The sequence below is a fragment of the Phyllobates terribilis genome, unplaced genomic scaffold (genome assembly GCF_046119375.1).
Source record: "Phyllobates terribilis strain yellow unplaced genomic scaffold, ASM4611937v1 Scaffold_3__8_contigs__length_932513732, whole genome shotgun sequence".
NCBI classification, from domain to species: Eukaryota; Metazoa; Chordata; class Amphibia; order Anura; family Dendrobatidae; genus Phyllobates; species Phyllobates terribilis.
The window spans coordinates 872,897,104-872,917,617 of NW_027362763.1; the positions used below are offsets into that span (position 1 = coordinate 872,897,104).

The 20,514-nt window shown below is 40.7% G+C and overlaps 1 protein-coding gene across 3 annotated transcripts in view; it reads right to left on the reverse strand.

Moving 5' to 3' along the window:
* LTBP1 (latent transforming growth factor beta binding protein 1) overlaps positions 1–20,514 on the reverse strand; it is a 439,153-nt gene that overhangs the window by 184,888 nt on the left and 233,751 nt on the right. For 2 of the 3 annotated variants that reach the window (XM_073672632.1, XM_073672634.1), the window contains exon 5: positions 11,366–11,533. The exons of the other annotated variant lie outside the window; for it this stretch is intronic. In XM_073672632.1, coding sequence (XP_073528733.1) covers positions 11,366–11,533 — 168 coding nt within the window. The remainder of the gene's footprint in view (positions 1–11,365; positions 11,534–20,514) is intronic. 3 annotated transcript variants of the gene reach the window in all.

Here is a 20,514-nt window from a genome sequence, read left to right on the forward strand (position 1 = left end):
GGTCAACAACTGAGCTCGGCTAAGTCTGCAACAGAGAAAGCTGTGACTCTATCATAACTTCTGCATCTAGTAAGCTATGTGATACATTTTTAAAATAAGGGTTTCTGTCCCTGCGTCAAACAGCTGCCAGATTATGTTGCAAAAAAACCTGCTGAAAGAGTCCCTTTAAGTTTCTTCCATTTTAGCACAATTTTTTTATATCTTTCCATATTTTGAGTAATTTTATAGAATTTTATAGAAAGTTTATGATCCCCTATTCAGTGTTTCCCAAACTCCAGTCCTCACGGCCCCCAACAGGTCCTGTTTTCAGGATTTCCATAGTATTGCACAGGTATTGGAAATATCATAAAGGCACCAGGAATTCTCTCACCTGTGCAATACTATGGAAATCCTGAAAATATGATCTGTGGGGGGCCATGAGGACTGGAGTTTGGGAAACACTGCTCTATTGTATTTTTACTGATATGATGTTAATGGAACAAAGATATGTGATGATTTAAAGAGAAAATGAGGTATTGAGGTCAAACTCCATTCTTTGAAAAAAGCCAAAAGGCAAAACTCAAGAGTCAGGCATATTACTTCACAACAAATAATTTTGCATGCATTGATGATAGAATTAACCTTTTAAGCAAAATAAAATCGTTGGGCGATAATTAGGCCCCATGGAGTGTAAAAATGTGTTATGCAGCTATCTCATCTAAAAAGATTGGCTCCACTCCCTTCCCCTAAGGCTGCCACCCTTTGCTGTGCTCCACGTCGAGTTTCACTACTTGCTTGGTATACCACACTGACATTATCATCCAATGTCTTTTAAGGTCCAATTAGATTCAGTATTCAGTCAGTGTTGTCTTCGGCTATAATCATATTTTTTAACTCTTGTAATTTGTACAACTTGCATCTACTGCTCCCCAGACCTGCTGGTTAAAACATCATTTGCTGAAAGCATTACAAACTGTTATTTGTAGACTTTTCACATCATGTTGTTATCAACACGCCCATTTCCTGTGATTTCTGGAATCTGCAACTACTGCTATTTGCTGCTTAACACATCATCTGCTGTATGTATTACTAACTGTAATCTAGAGACTGTTCACATTACGCTGTACTCATCTATGGATAACTTCTCTGGGTTCTACAACGTTCATCTACATCCTGGTCCAGACTTGCCATTTAACCTTTCTTAATTTAGCTGCGTGATCCTAAGTCGACACAAAAAAGGAGCATTTATTTGAAACGGCGCTGAAACTGAGACATCACTGAAGATTTGAACATTAAAGTATTTTACATTTTGCAGACACGAAAACATATTTTTTTTACAGCTAAACATTCCCTTAATTGTTGGAGTAGAATTACTTGCAAGAGGAGGAATGAATCCAGACATTCGGAAATAAGAGGCAGGTAAAGATGAAGTCTAATGGTTTGCGTCTTTATACATATGAGGATACTAAAATCTCAATATTTTACTTAACAGAAATAAAATCTTTCAGACAGATAATTTACACAATAAAGAAGCAATATACTCTGCCTTTATATGTCTTTTTATTATTTCTACATAAGTAAATTGTAAAGGGACCCAATTACCTACAGAGGCCAAAAGTAACACAAGCCCTCATGAATAGTCTCCACTGAATAGCCAAATGTTTCATGTCTCTGCCAATCTCTTGATATACAGTAGCACGGTTTGGCAGAACGCATAGCTCAATATAATGCTTGTCAGAAAGGAAATAGACCTTACGTGAGGTATGGTATTCGGACCATTTTTCCAAATAAGGACTGAAAAGTTGCTTGTGAAAGTTTTCCAAGAAGCATATACCGTATCTTATCTATCAGACATGCAAAGTTGCTGAAGTGGTTTAGAAGTTACTTTTCTTCAATGTTCCTAGTTATACTATGTGATTTCACCTTATAATTCTAAATGAGTGTGAGCAGTATATTTATACTCTGTCTTTAAGGGATTTTCTCGCCTAACCATCAGACTTGCTAACTGGTGGGAGTCCAATAGAAGGAACCTCCACTGATCACTAAAATGAAGAATTAACCAAGTTATAGTTGTCTATATGGTGCCTGGAAGGCATTGATGCATCTTCTCATGCTTGATGGGTGTCTGGTGGTGAGATCCCTTACAGTTATATTCCTAGTTAAGGAAATTACATTTTGCTAGATATTCGCTTAATTTCTGACCACAGGGGTCCAACAACTGGGATGAAAATGTTGCATAGTACCACTCCCGTAGAAACACTGTGCATGTACTACAACTCAGTCCCATTCACTGTAATGGGGCTTAGTTGTAAAACTCTACAAAGCTGTTAGGCAAGATTGATGTTATCCAGTAAAAAACAGAAGGTGCCCCACGAAGTCCCACTGATGAAGTAATTACGGTACCTGTGTATTCATTCCTTCCCCATAAAGTATGCTATTTCGTACTCTGACAAAACACTATGATAATCCCAGTGTGAGCTGTTATAGACAACATAATGGATGTCATTGAGCTTTCCCAAATATGACTATCCACCCCTGATTCAACAAGTGATTTGAGAGAATTGCTTTTTGGAAGTAAAGTGATCCCTTTAGGACTCATTTAGATGAGCGCATTATACATACAATGTACTGTAATCATAAAAACTGGATCCGTACGAGAGCAATTTCTCTCCAATAGGCGAGTCTCATCCAAAAAAATGGAAGAGAGTAGCGCATGCTGCATCTTTTTTTTCTCAGAGACACCTGGTCTATGTGGATAAAATCATTTCAACAGCCCTTTTGATAAACATAGTGTACTATCCGGTTTTAACACGGACAGCACACAGACCACTGTTATTCAATTGAGCTGTTCAGATGACAGCTTTATAATGTGGACCGAGTGTGTCACGGGTGTGTCAGATGTGACAGACAGTCGCCCTGCAGTTGGTTGCAGAAGATCTCTTTGTTTGACATTACAGACACCTTCTTAGCTGTTTCACTCTAGGACCCACCGGCTACCTCCTTCCTGCTAATTGACACCCTGGCCTGGGTGTTGAAATAGTTTCACTTTGAAGCAGGAAGGGGTCAATGATACTCACATGCTTCCTTGTGAATGCTTGGAGATCTCAGACTGCTATCTTCTTCTGTGGTGCTAGGAGGATGCTTGGAGTTATATCTCTGAAGTCGGCTAAAGCTAAGCAACTTTCCCCCGTGTCTGTCTCCCTTGTTGTCTTAGCCATTAGTGGGGATCGACTAGTGTTCATCCCCCCCTTCCCTATCCAGGGCCAAGCGCTAGGGAAATACACTGTTTAGGTTCGCGTGCGACGATTGGTGAGGAACCAATATAGGAACATTAGTGGAGACAGGGTGTTATCAGATCAACCTAGGAGGTCTCCACTCCCCCCTTTCCCTAGAGTCGGGGCTACCTTTCCCCCTTCCCTTTGTGTAGCACTTAGTCTTTCACACACCTTGCGTGACAGAGTGTCTATGTAGAAAATAAAAAAAAACATCTCATTGACTAGTCTCTACTATTTTCTGGATAAGAATTGCCTATTCAAATCTATGGGTGTGCAAACTTGAAATGGATCCGGTACAGATCATGGATGCCATACGGAGGTCATGCTGATGTAAATTACAGATATACAAATAACACACGGATAGAATACAGATGACAATACAAATGAAAATCGTCTGTTTTTTTTCTGGATGAAAGTCGGACTTTTCATGCTCTCGTCTGAACCCAGCCTTAAACAAATGTCCTGATTTACTGATCTAATACAATTCCTGCTACTTGCTGTTAGTAATGTTAAACAGCTCATGGCTCATGGAATAAGTTTCCAGCTAATTTAGTGAAAGCCAAAAGGAGAAAAAAGCAAACCTACAGACTGAACTGAATAACCAGCTGTTGGTTGTCATTTTTTGTCTTTTGATCTTCTCTGATGCACAAAAATACCTCCTTCTCTTTCTAGATCTAATTTCAAGAGTCAACTAATTATATGCTCAGAAATGACATTATTTCACCACAAGATTTCTGTGTAAATTAGTCAGCTCTTGTCATCCGCTTTCTGGGATTCCTTGTTTATGACACACAAAGGGAAAGAGTCAAGCAGCTGGAACCTGTAAGCCAAGGACTATATGAGAGCAAATCAACTTAAAGTGCAATATTTTCCAATTGTAAATATCAGCCCTAAATATTTTGCCTAATATTGACATGCCAAAAAGTGTCAGGGTTCCTTGGGTATATTAACAGCAGATACAGTAAATTTCTTCCAACCTGGCACACCACCATTTCCTGAGGCTAATTTGCCTCAAATGTGTGCCAAAAGTAGTTTTCACCCTCCTTCACATGTAATGTATTCTGCGTATTTTTTAATCACAAACTACCACTAATTTGGTGCAGACACAATCTGAGCCAACTAATAGGTGGAGTAAACCAGCTTGTCCATCGATAATGGCTGCACAGTCGTGTAGAAACCGTGAACAATAAGAAAGCAATTCGCAATAAAATTCTAACATGGCAGGAGGCCGCTGCGACTTTTATGGAGCTGTACTCCAGTGTGGCAAGGTCAAAAATAAAAAACACTCCAAGCAAAACATTTTATGCCATCTGCAGGGCCTGTAAAGGCCAGACTTCATGAAGGTAATCTACCTGCCGCCCTCCAACCTCATGACATTCATATGCAAACGTAGGCAGCTATTGCACCCGCCATGCGAACAAGCTGCACACACTGCCAGTAATTGCAGCCATGACGGTCCCATTTTTTTCATATGGCCTTCTGAACCCAGCCTAACATAAACTAGTTATGGAGATCTTTTCATAGCAGCCCTCCGTTCCATAAAAGCTAGTCTTGGAATGAACAGTGTTCATGGCCTGAAGGCAAAGAACCGGGAGCGCACGTGTGCTGTGTAGCCATGAGTAGCTCATCCTTTCCCTGGGTTCTGTAACCTTATCACAGTGTGTATGATGGGAATGATCTGATGATAACAAAATTCCTGTACATGACAAGATAAGACATATTACCCCTATATAAGATGGGGAATGCCTTTCCTATTCATCTTTTCATACCATGAACAGATATAAACCAATGAGTTCCAGTAAAGAACCTGAGAATAAGCAGAGCACTATCGTAGCGGAAATAACTCACAAGAGCTGAATTACAGCTGTAAGACTTCGCTCATAGCAAAAGTACACAGTAAACCTACATAGAAGGCAGTTAAAGGGGTTTTCCATTAAAGACATTTAGGTGTCTAATCGCTGGACTCCCACCAGTCCCAAGTATGAGGGTGTTCCAATTTCTGTTCCAAAGCACCTCCTCCAGCACTGAGGGTAATGTCAGCAGCTGGAGAGATCAGTCTGACTTCTGGAATAGCTAGACGGCATTGGGAAGCCATTACATTATCTTACAAACTACGACAGACAATATTTTATGATAAATAAGTATAGAAAAAAGGAGGACCATATTCCATATCAAATTATATCATAAGATAAATGGTGCTACATCCTGCATTGAAATGACAATTGAGCATAAGGAGAAGTAAGAGACAATGCACAATGGATATGCACACCATGGATCGAGAATATATAAAAAAATACAACATTTTATAAATGTACACTAACACACGTGCAACGTTAAAAACAGTTAGAACAAAACAAAAGACCTGAGTAGAAACCATATCCAGGAATACAGAACTGATAGTGCAGACAATGCAAATAATTAGTATTACAATGCCATGATAAGCACAGGTCAATAATAGTCCCACGATAATATGTGCAAAATACAGCCATATACCATTAAGTATAATAATAATAAGGGTATACCCGCGACTGCATTAAGGGTCACTTGGAATATCAAAGATGAACAAAAATATGTATGACAGAGGCAAAAGCTAAAGTGATATATACAGACCCCAGACACCAGGCGTCCCTGGAAGGGTTTGTCAAAACACTAAGTAGTCAATGGGATATCCCAAAACCCATATGCAGAAACCCACTTTCAGGTAAATGAGTGAGAACACAGGCTCAAACCAGAGCCAAGAATTAAAGAACCCCTTCTGTCAAGGGCAAGGTAGCTAAAAGAGTACTACTTGTGTGATAGAGCAATAACGGGCAGGTATATGGACAAGTAGGAGAGGGACCAGTGAATGGGCAGAGCCCACGCGTATCGCCGTCCTAGTGGCTTCGTCAGGGCAAGAGCTCTCCATTTGCATTATGAAGGGTGAAATTTCCAGTGAAATCTTCAGCAAAAATAAGCAAGCTACGGATATATAAAAGACACAGCGACAGTTGATTTAGGTTATATAGTTGTCCACTTACACCACTAGGATGAAATTTTGTGAAATCTCATCCACAATAGTAGTAGTGTAATACGCCCTATATTTTCATACAGGCAGGGCAGAAAATCCTCTGTATATGTGTATACTTGATGCTTGTGTGCGTATACATTGTCAAGGTCATAGGTGTAAGGCAATCTGTATATGACTTGACAGGTTCACCCACCTGGAAAAGACGTTGTGTGTGCATACATAATCAAGGTCATAGGTGTAAGGATTTGTGCACATGATTTGGCAGGTTTGCCTACCTGGAAAAGATATAATATACCCCTACACCTATGACCTTGATAATATAAGCACACACGACATCTCTTACAGGTGAACCTGCTGAGTTTTTCAATATGAAGACGCTTCATGAAACGCCAGCGCTTTTCTCCTTTAGCGTCTTTTTTAGCGTATTTTTCTAATCGCTTCGTGAACAAGTTTTTTGACTGGCAGTTGATTTTTTGAGTCTTTTTTGTGTCGTTCATTTATGCTGGACATTTTTTTTAACACCATTCCAAAATCAAGAATGCCCTAGCATTTTTTTCTAACAATAATGCAAGAAAAACATTCAAAAAGACGCCCGCTCATTGATTTGTATTCTAAGTATAGAGTGTCCTCAAAGTGGAAAACGTCTGAAGAATGGTCAACTCCCTTCTTTTTAACCACTTGGCATTTTTGGAAACCTGGAGCGGTTAAAAGATGCTCAGGAGACTGAACATATGAACGGCAAGTCATTTTTATATAGAAAGGCGTTTGTTCCTTCTTTTGAGGGTTCTCTGGGTGCTTTTTCTCGCGATTTTTGGAGAGAATCCTTCTGAAAAATGTCATGTGCAAATACCCTAAGTGTCAAGAACGCGCCTTGTCTTTTTCACACAACAGTGCTCCATATGGGTCAAACCAAGAATATAATCAACTATTTGTCTGTTCCAGCCCAAGATATTACACTATGAAACATACTCTGTAATAATGGCAATATTTTATGCCTTTTCACATTCAGTCTGTATCAGACAATACAATACAACCTGTGAATCAACGGTAAGTGTTATTGTAGTATGCCAGGAAAGGATAAAAGAGCGACTACGCCTCAAGTACTGTAGGTCTTTAGAACAGCTGTTTTACTCATGGAAGCTCTCTATCTACAGAATATATAGAAGAGTTTACAGCAGGACTCAGGGGAGGCCATGTTGTTCTTATTAGCTGCCAATGAAAAGCCACTGAAATTAGCATATGCAATGCTCGGGTATAGGGCAGAACACACAACAGAGGCTTGCGGTGAGGATAATCCCATTATAAACCAAATGTGAATGTTTCATTTTCATTATTGGTAATATCCTGGCACTGTCACAGCAGAACATCGCCGGAGGTAAGAACATCTGGTTCATTTCCAGCATCTACAAGTCATGACAGGTAAATTCCTTCACTGTTAGTCAAATCTTCTACTTATTTTCAAGAGCAAACAAACAGCATAGCCAACAAGAACCAAGGACGGGAAAGCAAACACGATGAGGGCGATAAGGGTTTTCTTTTTCTATTTTTAAAAATGACATACATCAGCAATGTATAATGATGAATCCAACACCTAACAAGCATTTGTATGAAGCATTCAATTTCCAGAACTTTTCTCTCGCATCAGTCTGACTCGTGCAGTAAGATGACAAAAGACTGAGTTATTATATTACAACATATTTGGTTAAAGAGGACCCGTCTCATCGGCTGATGGGCTTATCTCAGTAAATACCTGTATTTCCCATAAAATAAGGTTCCTGGAGCTACTTTCCTATTATTTGGCCTCAGTCCGTTTTTTTGTCATTTGTGTTTTTATGACTAGGACATGTACCCATTACCATAAATGGAGCTGTTCACATCTATTTTCTTATTATTTTCTATGTGGACAGATTATCGACAAAATAATGAAAATGTCCATTTTTTATCTAATTTACAAATTAATCCCACCCAATAGGTCTATAAAAAACACAGACCACACAAAACAAAAAACAGCTCAATGGTATAGGCATTGGTCCTATAGTACTAAAATACTACCAGAATACTTCCTTAGACAATTACAAATTTATGTTAGACGTAGACTGTGTATCTATCTTATTTCTGGTGTCTTTTCCCCATAGCTTTGTCTTCAATCTAAAAACTCTTCTTTTCTCTCTCCATGCCCACAAGGTAGGCCTTGCCCTTCCAGGTGTGATTCTCAGTAAAGTACTCAGCATTCTGAGCCAATCAGATGTCGTCTACATCGGTCTCCAACTTCCCATTCACAGCATGAAGTTTCAGAGAGAAAGAGAAACTGCAGCTGCATCTGCCTCCTCCCCCACTTCTATTCACAGTGCTACTCTAAACTGATTTATCAAGAGTTTTCTTAATAGTTACACTGTATGTTGGGAGTGTATTACAGATTACTGTAACGTGAGAAAAATCCCACATTTCCCCCAATCAGAGGTCCATCATGTGCACTGCCATGCCAAAGATAGCCAAGTGCTGCGCACGGCTGGTCTATGGCACTGCCAGAAGACTAAATGGAGCAGCAGTGCACTTAATCAACCACCTCACCATTCACATGGGGCTTTTCAGAGCCCCAGTTCTCGAGATAGGTTTAGGTCCAATTGATTAGGAAGAATTCCCTATCCCTTAAATTGGGGATAACTTCCAAACTTGAGAATAATCCTTTAAGGTAAAGTAATTGTGACTAGTCGGGGTAGGTTCGGATCCATAGCAGCATTGCACCTGCTACTGACATCTGAGCTAACCAACTATGGCCAGAAATATGTGCTGAATCACGGCATCATAACATTGGACAAGAAGTGAATCAGACAAGCAATGTGAACCCAATAAAAACAAACCAAAAGAAACCCTGAGACAACTAAACTCACAGCTGTCCACCGGTTGATCTCAGATGCATTTAGACAAGCACATGGGCTGACGCCTAGAAGTATGTGTGTGGTATTGGGTGTGCATGGTTCCAATCAATTACCAAATATTACTCAGACACACAGCTATGAACACAGCAGGGGTTTCAACCAATAGATGTGTCTGTGTCAGTGGAGAACATACCATGTGCGTGACCTGGGCAACTGCAAAGGGGCCACTGCCACCTTCAAAGTAGCTTCCTAATGTCTGTAAAATTGCATGGAAAGAACCGTGCTAATCAATTCCATGGCTCACAATTGCTTGACAATTCATCTATGATGATAAATTAAAGAGCAAAGGGCCCATATCTGGTTTTTGCACTGGGGCCCCCACTGTCTGTCTCTGCCCCAGGACGGCAGTGCACATTTGCTCTACTGCCATGACCATCTCTGAAGCAAATTAGAGATGTCAAATAGTGCTGACACACATAGCGCCCTTTCTTATATCATAGGTTCACTTTTCGATTGCAGCCACACTTGGAATTTTTGTTCTTGATGCTTTAAAAGTATTGTCAACAATAGTTGGAAAAATGATCATATCTATAATATCATAATAATGTCATATACATGCTCCTCAACATTGAAATTACGACACCAAGAAGAAGTCTTGGCGCATTGGAAATCGCAGTATGGATAGACCTGTAAATGATGAAAAATGGAAACAAAATGTTCAAAACATTTTGATTTATTCAGTATGGAGAGTGAGGGCCATGTGTAGGAATTAACATGTCTTTCGATCCTGTGAGTTCCACAATTCCAGGCCTTTTCTTTCTTGGTGTAGCATTTTCACTGTGGAAGAATGTATAATATCATTCTGTGCCCATTACAAGTGATCCTACGGTTCCAGTGCGCTGATTTACTGGGGTTTAGAAACGTCTATTTTTCTAACACGAGTCTGCAACATGGAAAAGCAGACAGGGCCTGTAGGTGCCAGAAAACTGTTTAGAAAGCCTACTGAGAAATTACCTGAAAAGTACCGTAAGGGATGAAATATTGGAATCTTTCAAGTGTGTGCTACTTGGGATGAGTGGCACAGTAAGCTCATTTTATGTTACGGGAGAGCTGCCTTATTAAAGAAAATGAATGAAGGAAATGTAGACGGGAGATTTAGAGAAATAGCCAGCGATATAAAAATGGATTTCTAAAAGGGATTAGGAAACAATTTGAGCAACTAAAAACCAAATTGCATCCAGTATTGTCTTAAGAATACAGTAAGCATCCTATTTTCTGGACAGGTGCAGGAAATATATGTGTTAAAGGGAATCTTTTTGTTTCCACATAAACCATAATGTAGGGGCAGAGACCCTGATTCCAGCATTGTGTCACTTACTGAGCAGCTTGCTGTCATTTTGATAAAATCACTGTTTGACCTAGCAGTTCTCTGAATGCTGAGCTCTGTATAACCCCACCCACACTACTGATTGGCAGCTTTCTGCCCATGTATAGTGGCACAGAAAGCTGCCAATCAATGGTGGAGGCGGTGTTAACAGAGCTCATGAATATGCTTGACTACCTATCAGCAGGGTTACTAGTCCTCTAATGTTAATCTCCTGCTCATAAAACAGTGATTATATCGAATCTACTCTGAGCAGCCCAATAAGTGACACATCACTGGAATCAGGGTCTCTGCCTCTACATCATGCTATATTCAGAGAAGGTGATACACATTTGAATGTCCCCTGCATGATATACCTTAATATCGTAGCAGGTTGCATCATTGAGGCACCAAAGATACCCAGCTCATATCCACTCCAAATAACCCTCTAAGGACCTATTCACACACCAGTATTTGGTCAGTAATTTGCATTAGTGTTTGTTTTCCAAAGACAGAACCAGGAGTGGGACTCAGAGAAAAAGTATAATTGAGAGATTTACACCTTTTCTGTTTTTTTTTTGGAGACGCTGCTGGATTTGGCATATGAATACTGATAAAATACTGATCAAAAATACTGATGTGTGAATAAAGCCTAAAAGCAAGCATTTCCCGCCCTAATAGTTGTCACACCACTGCCAGCAAATAGAATAATGCACAGGTGTCAACAGTCTGTGCACTTGTAGTGGGTTAGTAATTAACTGTCCACCCAAATAATCAGTATAATGTATAGTGGAACGATTTTAGTGAATACCACCCCCCCATAGCGGAAATAATACATAACTATCTGCACATCTGCACTTACCTACTCTGAAGTTACTGGAGGTCAGCGTGTCAGCAGCATGGCCGTTCTCACTAATGAGCGTAGTCGTATTCCCCTTCTCGCAGTTGTTGTGACAGCGGCCCTTGGTACAGGTCACTTTGCAAATGCTGGGTGTGAAGACCACCTTGATGCGCCCTGTCTGGTTCCCCACTGCCAGAGGAGGCACAGAAAAAAGGAAAAATAGACAAATCAGCTTGGTATCCATTGGTTTCCTCCCCGAGTCTGGACACAAAAAAAGTATTAAAAAGATCAATATGAGGGAAAAGTTCCGCAGCTTGTCAGTGATCTCTGCTCAGTATCCAGTGGTGTCCTGACACAGGAGTGGGAAGATTAGCAGACAGAACTCCGGGATCTACTCCAAGACCACATTTACAGTCGTCACCAGAGTGGGATTAGTAATCACAATGCTGCACTTTATTCACCGGCAGAGAGTGAAAGTGTAAAAAAAAAAGAAAAGTTGAACAGGCTGCATGACAGCTTACACGGCCGCTCTGACAGGCAGATGTAATGCAGTAAGGATGGCGGACACCTAGGGGAGAACAGGCTCCTGTGTCTCCTCGCACTCCAGCTGTTTCTGCCGTTATTAAGTCACTCTCTTCCCCTCTCTCTCACTAGAGCCAGTCCCCTGGAAATGTTTTAGGCATGCGGCGTGTCTGAGAACATCTGTCTCAAATCTTCTGGCACCCTAGACGGGAGTGATCAAATCTTGTTTGTGACGCAGCTGCCTGGGTCCAATTTTTTTTTTTCTTCACTACCTCTTGGCAAAAGTTGCACTTCTGGATTTAGGAATTATATGGCTGTAATTCATTATACCTATTCGGGGGCAGAAATCAGCGACTACTGCTAATAGCTTATTAGACCTTTCCTGATTTATTTTCCTTGTCAGTCCGACTTCATCTCAAGTACATTCATGTCAAAGTCTAAACGCATCCCTGATCGCTTCAGAAAGGCATCACTATGTATGGAGGGATGGAAAGTGTTCTAGCTGGTTTATATACTTATGTAAATGTCTATGTTGTCAGAGGAATTAGTTACAAGTGCAGTTTCCATAATCAAAAGGGAAATCTAGTCACTTTCTGACATCAAAAGGAGACTTGTCACAAGCGTCAGTAACGCTCTGTGTGCTGGCACCGCCATCCTGCTAATGAGGGGACCACACCGCTCTATTAAATGCCCAAACCTCTTTGGCCCTGCAGGACAACGCCACATACTCTTCATTTGTGTAATAAGTATGGATCGCAGCTCATGGATCTGCACTGAAATAAACTTTTAACGTCTCCCATTTAACCCATTAAGGACCCGGCCAATTATGACCTCAAAGTGGTTGTCCACATCAAGACTCTGCTTTCTAAATGCAGACCCGCTGGCATTCAGCTGATCGGAGTGGGCCAAGCAGCTGAAACTTCTGGCGATCGGCTGTTATTGTTGGGTGAATCTGTGGGTGGCTGCACAGTATTACATGGCCCTCAGTCAAATGAATCTTAGCCATGTAATATATATGTTGCTCCGAGTTCTCCAGTTCCAGCAGTTATTTGATTAAAGTAATAAAAGGTCATCCTAAGTGGGGAATATCCCTACATGTCCATATTCTATAAAAAAATATGGCATAACTCCTTTAGGGCTCGCTTTTGTTTTATCAGATAGAACTCAACCAAATGTCATACAGTAGTGTTCAAAATAATAGAAGTCCAATATGACTAATCAGATTAATCACTGTTTTTGGTATAAATTATATTAACACATGTCAAACAATTTACCAGTTGGTGCAGTAGATTCTAAGAAAACCAACAGGCTCAGCATTCATGATCAGCATGTTTTTGAGTCCGTGTATTTGAATAATTAATTGAAAGGGAGTGTGTTCAAAATAATAGCAGTGTGGAGTTCAATTAGTGAGGTCAATCATTCTGTGAAGAAACAGGTGTGAATCAGGTGGCCCTTATTTAAGGATGAAGCCAGCACATGTTGTACATGCATTTCTCCTTGAAAGCCTTAGAAATATGGGTCGTTTGAGACATTGTTCAGAAAAACAGCGTACTCTGATTAAAAAGTTGATTGGAGAGGGTAAAACTTATAAAGAAGTGTAGACAATGAAAGACTGTTCAGCTAAAATGATCTCCAATGCTTTAAAATGGAAAGCAAAACCAGAGAGATTTGGAAGAAAACAGAAGTCTACCGTACAAATGGATCAAATAATAACCAGAATAGCAAAGGATCAGCCAATGATCAGCTCCAGGATGATCAAAGACAGTCTCAAGTTACCTGTGAGTACTGTGACAGAAGACGCCTGTGTGAAGCTAATCTCTTAGCAAGAAGTCCCCGCAAAATCCCACTGTTAAAAAAAGACATGTACTGACGCGAATACAATTTACCAAAGAACACATCAACTGGCCTAAAGCGAAATGGAGAAACATTTTGTGGACTGGTGAAAGTAAAATTGTTCTTTTTGGGTCCAAGTGCCGCAGACAGTTCGTTAGACGACCCACAAACTCTGCATTCAAGCCACAGTACACTCTGAAGACAGTGAAGTATAGTGGTGCAAGTATCATGATATGGACATGTTTCTCTTACTATGGTGCGGGACCTATTTACCACATACCATAGCATAATCAGCTCAATTCTCTCACTTGAGAGAATCAACGGCCGTATGAGCGAACCCTTAAAGAGAACCAGCACCATAGATGTGTCCTTTCAGTGATTTTTATTGATAGCCCTGTTATTTGTTTTCTAGTTAACATCTATATGTTGCTAAAACTGCATCAAAAACTGAATTTGTTAAACCTCATAGTTTTGCTGCAGTTTTTGATGTCTCCAGTTTTTATTCTATGTTCTCACAATGAGTATTTGGTGAGTATTTGATGGAGTAGATTTTCTGCACATGTTAGGTAAATTAGGTTACTTGTGTTTCTTTTCATTGCGTTTTTTTTTACATTCGTCTGGATCTCTCCATGCTGCGGCTTTTGTCTTTTCTTGGTGTGTCATGTTTTAAATAAAACTGCTTTGTTTTTGATCATTCCTGGTATTTGACTTGGACAAAACTTTATCGATACAGTCGTATGTGGATTACCGTATTTTTCGGACTATCAAACACACTTTTTCCTCCAAAATTTTGGAGGAAAATGGGGGATGCGTCTTATAGTCCGAATGTTGGGGGGGTTGTATATATATGTGGGGGGGGGGGGGAGCGGTTGCAGCGGAGGAGCGGGGCACAGGAGGCAGCAGCCTACATTGTCCCCTCTGCTAAAGAAAATGAATATTCACTGCTCCCGATGGGCGTGGGGAGCACTGAATATTCATGCTCCTTAATAGCTGCACACAGTGTAGCCGCGCTACGGCTCCTGCTGCTGCCGGAATCGCACGTGCCCGCTGTTAAAGGGAATGAATATTCAACCTCTCTCCATGCCCATGGGCGTGGGGAGGGATGAATATTCATGCCCTTTAATAAGCGGGCACACGCTATAGCCCGGCAGCAGCAGGAGGCAGGAGGCTACGCTGTGTGCCGGCTATGAAGCAGAGTGAAGTCACTGCTCCCCGCGCACACAGTCCCGGCGTGGGGAGCAGTGACTTCTGGCAGCTGATCTCTCCATGTGAGCCGTGCATGGCAGTGACGTCATGCGCGACTCACATGGAGAGATCAGTGCGGGCAGACAGGACGCAGTGCTGGAGAAGAGAAAAGAAAGGCAAGTATGAGTGTTTATTTATTTTTTTATGTGCAGCCTGATGGGGATTAGGGGGACCATGCATACTAGGATAAGGATGAGGGGGCCATACATAACAAGATAAAGATGAGGGGGCCATACATAACAAGATAAAGATGAGGGCGCCATACATACCAGGATAAGGATGAGGGGGCCATGCATACCAGGATAGGGATTAGGGGTGCCATGCATGCCAGGATAGGGATTAGGGGTGCCATGCATACCAGGATAGGGATGAGAGGTGCCATGCATACCAGGACAGGGATGAGGGGTGCCATGCATACCAGGACAGGGATGAGGGGGCCATGCATACCAGGACAGGGACGAGGGATGCCATGCATATCAGGATAGGGATGAGGGGTGCCATGCATACCAGGATGGGGATTGCTGTGCCATGCATACCAGGATGGGGATTGCTGAGCCATGCATACCAGGATAGGGATTAGGGGTGCCATGCATACCAGGACAGGGATGAGGGGTGCCATGCATACCAGGACAGGAATGAGGGGTGCCATGCATACCAGGACAGGAATGAGGGGTGCCATGCATACAAGGATGGAGGGGTTCCATGCATACCAGGATGGAGGGGTTCCATGCATACCAGGATGGAGGGATGCCAGGCATACCAGCATGGGGATGGGGACCACATATAAAAGGAAAGGGGGGGGGCATATATACCAGGATAGGGGATATTGTCAGAATTGGGGGATATTACCCCTATACCAGTGTCAGCAGAAGACCACCTCCCCTTAAAAGTGCATCATGAACACATTTTTTGCTTATTATTTTCCTCCTCTAAAACCTAGGTGCGTCTTATGGTCCGGTGCGTCTTATAGTCCGAAAAATACGGTATATGCATTTTAGTGCATATTTTACCTGAGGATTTTCCACATCTAAGGCTACGGTTACACTATCAGTATTTGGACAGTATTTTACATCAATATCTGTAAGCCAAAACCAGGAGTGGGACAATCAGAGGAAAAGTATAATAGAAACATGTCACCACTTTTGTATTTTCAACCCACTCCTGGTTTTGGCTTACAAATACTGATGTAAAATACTGACCAAATGCTGAACATGTGAATGTGGCCTTACTTAATGGGTGCAAAAATGATGCAGAAAATCTGCAACATCAAAAGCTCACCAAAAGCTCATTGTGGGAACATAGTCTACTGCAGCTTTAGGCCACAATCTCACGATGACCTTTTGGTGAGTCTTTGATGCTGCAGAATTTTTGCACCTACTATTTAAATTAGGCTACCTGTGGTTTTTCATTGTGTTTTTGTGTGCATTTTTTCACGTGTTTTTATAGCATTTTTAAAGCTGCATTTTTTGTCTCTTGTTGATGTGTCATGCTTTAAATAAAACTGCTTTGTTTTTGATACTTCCTGGTATTGGGCTATAGACCTAGGTGTGGTTTCCGCCAAGAAAATGCACTAAAAATGCATGTGAATTTTATACCTGTGAATTTACCGCAACTAATGTAAGTCTATGGGGAAAATCTACACAGAAAACTCAAGAGTACTCGCAAGAGAAATTGACATGCTGCGGATTTGAAACAAGCACCGCAGGTCAGTTCAGTTTACGCTGAGTAGAAAAAAACAGAAGGCAGGAGATTTCTATAAATCCCATTTACTGGATCTGTAAGACGCTGCATTTTTGGTACAGTGAAAATATGCAGTGTCAAAAACTGCCCAATAACTCACTGTGGGAACATAAAAGAGAACCTGTCAGCACGAGTTTGTAATGTAAAGTAAAGACTTAGCTGTAATGGTGCTGCAATACTGATCACATTGATATCTTTGGTAAAGGAATCCGCTTTGTGGTTCTTCTTTAATCATAATTTTAAGTTTTCTGCTAAGAGACCGGAGGCCGACGAAGGGGCCGGGAATCACAGACAGGGAGGAGAAGACCCAGTGCACAGTCCAGCCCCTGTGTACCGAAATCTAATTATCAGAGAGCTTCAAATGGTGATTATAGAAGAATCACAAAACAGATTTCCACATAGAGGAATGGTGCCAGTTGGGGAGGTAAGCCTTTTTATTTTGGCCTGCAGAATGGAGCTAGTAAGATAGGGTTATCCAGTAGTGGACAAACTCTTTAACCAATGATCATTTATCAGGTACTCGGTCTCTAAAGGGACTGAAAGCTGAGCATAGTGCATGTTCATTTTTGTATTAATTCACTGAGCCATTGTGAACTTATTTATTCTTGCATTTTTAAATCCACTGTAAAGCAGCAGCTGAGCAGGTGAATGCATGACTTCAGGATATGAGATGGATCCACACTCATTAGCACATGCCCCAAACTACAGTACCTATATGAACCAAATAAAATAAAATACACAACCTATTATTTTTGTGTGAAATGTCCACATGATTTTGACATTCACAGTAAGGGCTCGCTCACATTAAGGTATAAATCGGACAAGTGTAATGCGAGAAAAAATTGCTTTGCACTCTGACCAATGTTATTCAATGAGTCAGTGCGGATCTGTAAATTTTTCCTCAGCTGGATCCAGAGTGCGTAAAAAATCACAGCATGCTACGATTGACTGAGTATACCGTCTATGGGTGCAAGATAAAAAAAAAAAACTGCACACGGACCATGCGTTTGGGGTCCGAATTTTACACACACATCGCAAAGGAATAAAGAAATTGCATCAACCAAGCACAGTAAATTCACAGCCCGAACCCTCAGGACAGACAGATAGATAGAATAGATATAGATAGACAGAATACTGTATATAGATACACTACCGTTCAAAAGTTTGGGGTCACCTAGACAATTTTGTGTTTTCCATGAAAACTCATACTTTTATTTATCAAATGAGTTGCAAAATGATTAGAAAATATAGTCCAGACATTGACAAGGTTAGAAATAATGATTTTTATTAGAAAGAATAATTTTCTTCTTCAAACTTTGCTTTCGTCAAGGAATGCTCCCTTTGCAGCAATTCCAGCATTGCAGACCTTTGGCATTCTAGCTGTTAATTTGCTGAGGTAATCTTGAGAAATTTCACTCCATGCTTCCTGAAGCCCCTCTCACAAGTTGGATTGGCTTGATGGGCACTTTTTGCGTACCATACGGTCAAGCTGCTCCCCCCACAACAGCTCAATGGGGTTGAGATCTGGTGACTGCACTGGCCACTCCATTACAGATATAATACCAGCAGCCTACTTCTTCCCCAAATAGTTCATGCATAATTTGGAGGTGTGCTTTGGGTCATTGTCCTGTTGTAGGATGAAATTGGCTCCAATCAAGCGCTGTCCACAGGGTATGGCATGGCGTTGCAAAATGGAGTGATAGCCTTCCTTATTCAAAATCCCATTTACCTTGTACAAATCTCCCACTTTACCAGCACCAAAGCAACCCCAGACCATCACATTACCTCCACCATGCTTGACAGATGGCGTCAGGCACTCTTCCAGCATCTTTTCAGTTGTTCTGCATCTCACAGATGTTCTTCTGTGTGACCCAAACACTTCAAACTTTGATTCGTCTGTCCATAAAACTTTTTTCCAATCTTCCTCTGTCCAATGTCTGTGTTCTTTTGCCCATATTAATCTTTTCCTTTTATTAGCCAGTCTCAGATATGGCTTTTTCTTTGCCACTTTGCCCTGAAGGCCAGCATCCCGGAGTCGCCTCTTCACTGCAGACGTTGACACTGGCGTTTTGCGTGTACTTTTTAATGAAGCTGCCAGTTGAGGAGCTGTGAGGCGTCAATTTCTCACACTAGAGACTCTAATGTACTTGTCTTGTTGGTTAGTTGTGCAGCGAGGCCTCCCACTTCTCTTTCTACTCTGGTTAGAGCCTGTTTGTGCTCTCCTCTGAAGGGAATAGTACACACCGTTGTAGGAAATCTTCAGTTTCTTGGCAATTTCTCGCATGGAATAGTCTTCACTTCTAAGAACAAGAATAGACTGTCGAGTTTCACATGAAAGTTCTCTTTTTCTGCCCATTTTGAGAGTTTCATAGAACAAACAAATGTAATGCTTCAGATTCTCAACTAGCTCAAAGGAAGGTCAATTTTATAGCTTCTCAAATCAGCCAAACCGTTTTCAGCTGGGCTAACATTCTTGTGCAAGGGTTTTCTAGGGTTTTCTAAACATCCATTAGCCTTCTTACACAGTTAGAAAACACAATGTACCATTAAAACACTGGAGTGGTGGTTGCTGGAAATGGGCCTCTATACACCTATGTAGATATTGCAATAAAAACAAGATGTTTGTAGATAGAATAGTCATTTACCACATTAACAATGTATAGAGTGTATTTCTGATTCATTTAATGTTAGCTTCATTGAAAAAAAATGTGCTTTTCTTTCAAAAATAATGAAATTTCTAAATGACCCCAAACTTTTGAACGGTAGTATATATAGAATAGAAAGAATATAAAGATAGATAGAATAGATAGATGTTACGGCGGACCAGTGTGGCTTTTTTTTTAAATAAATAAATTGGTGAACCAGGGAAAGTGTAGGGGAGTGTTTTTTCAAATAAAATAAATTTTTCTGTGTGATTTTTTTGGGGATTACTGGGTTAGTAATTGTGTATCTGATAGACACCTCTCCATTACTAACACCGGGGCTTGATGTCAGCTGTGATTTTTGACAAATCACTGCTGATATTAAACCCAGATATGATTACCACGATTATGACCGCACCAGGGCAATAGGGAAGAGCCGGGCAAGGCGCCAGAATCCGCACATCTAATCTGATGTGCTACTTCTGGGGTGGCTGGTAATTTTAGGCTGGGAAGGTCCCAATAACCAAGGACCTTCCCAGCCTGATAATATCAGCTCACAGCTGTCTGCTTTACTGTTCCTGGTTATTAAAAATAGGGGGGACTCTGTCATTTTTTTCATTTATTTATTAGCTTAATACAAGTACAGTAAACTACACACGCAAAGCACTGATTATATATCTCATGGATATCTATCTATGAATCTATCTATTATCAATCTATCTATTATCTATCTATGAATATATATATTATCTATCTATCTATCTATTATCTATCTATGAATATATATATTATCTATCTATCTATGAATATATCTATCTATTATCTATCTATGAATATATCTATCTATTATCTATCTTTACACATCTAACACCTAAACATCTGTCATTTCTATTCTGCATTCTACCCCAGTATGTGGACAGCACATGGATGACGCACACGTTCACACGGACGGCACACGGATGACACCCATGGACACGGATAACACCAGTACTGGTTTTAGGGGGGACCCCGTCGGTTTGTTTATTTATTTATTTATCAGGTTAAAAGAGGCTAAACACCCTTTAGTGCCATATGAAAGGTACTAAAGGGTGCAAGTTTATTATATATAGGGGGCTTGTGAAATTACATATCTACAGGATATATATCTATTTATTCTATCTATTATTATATATCTAATATATTTCTATA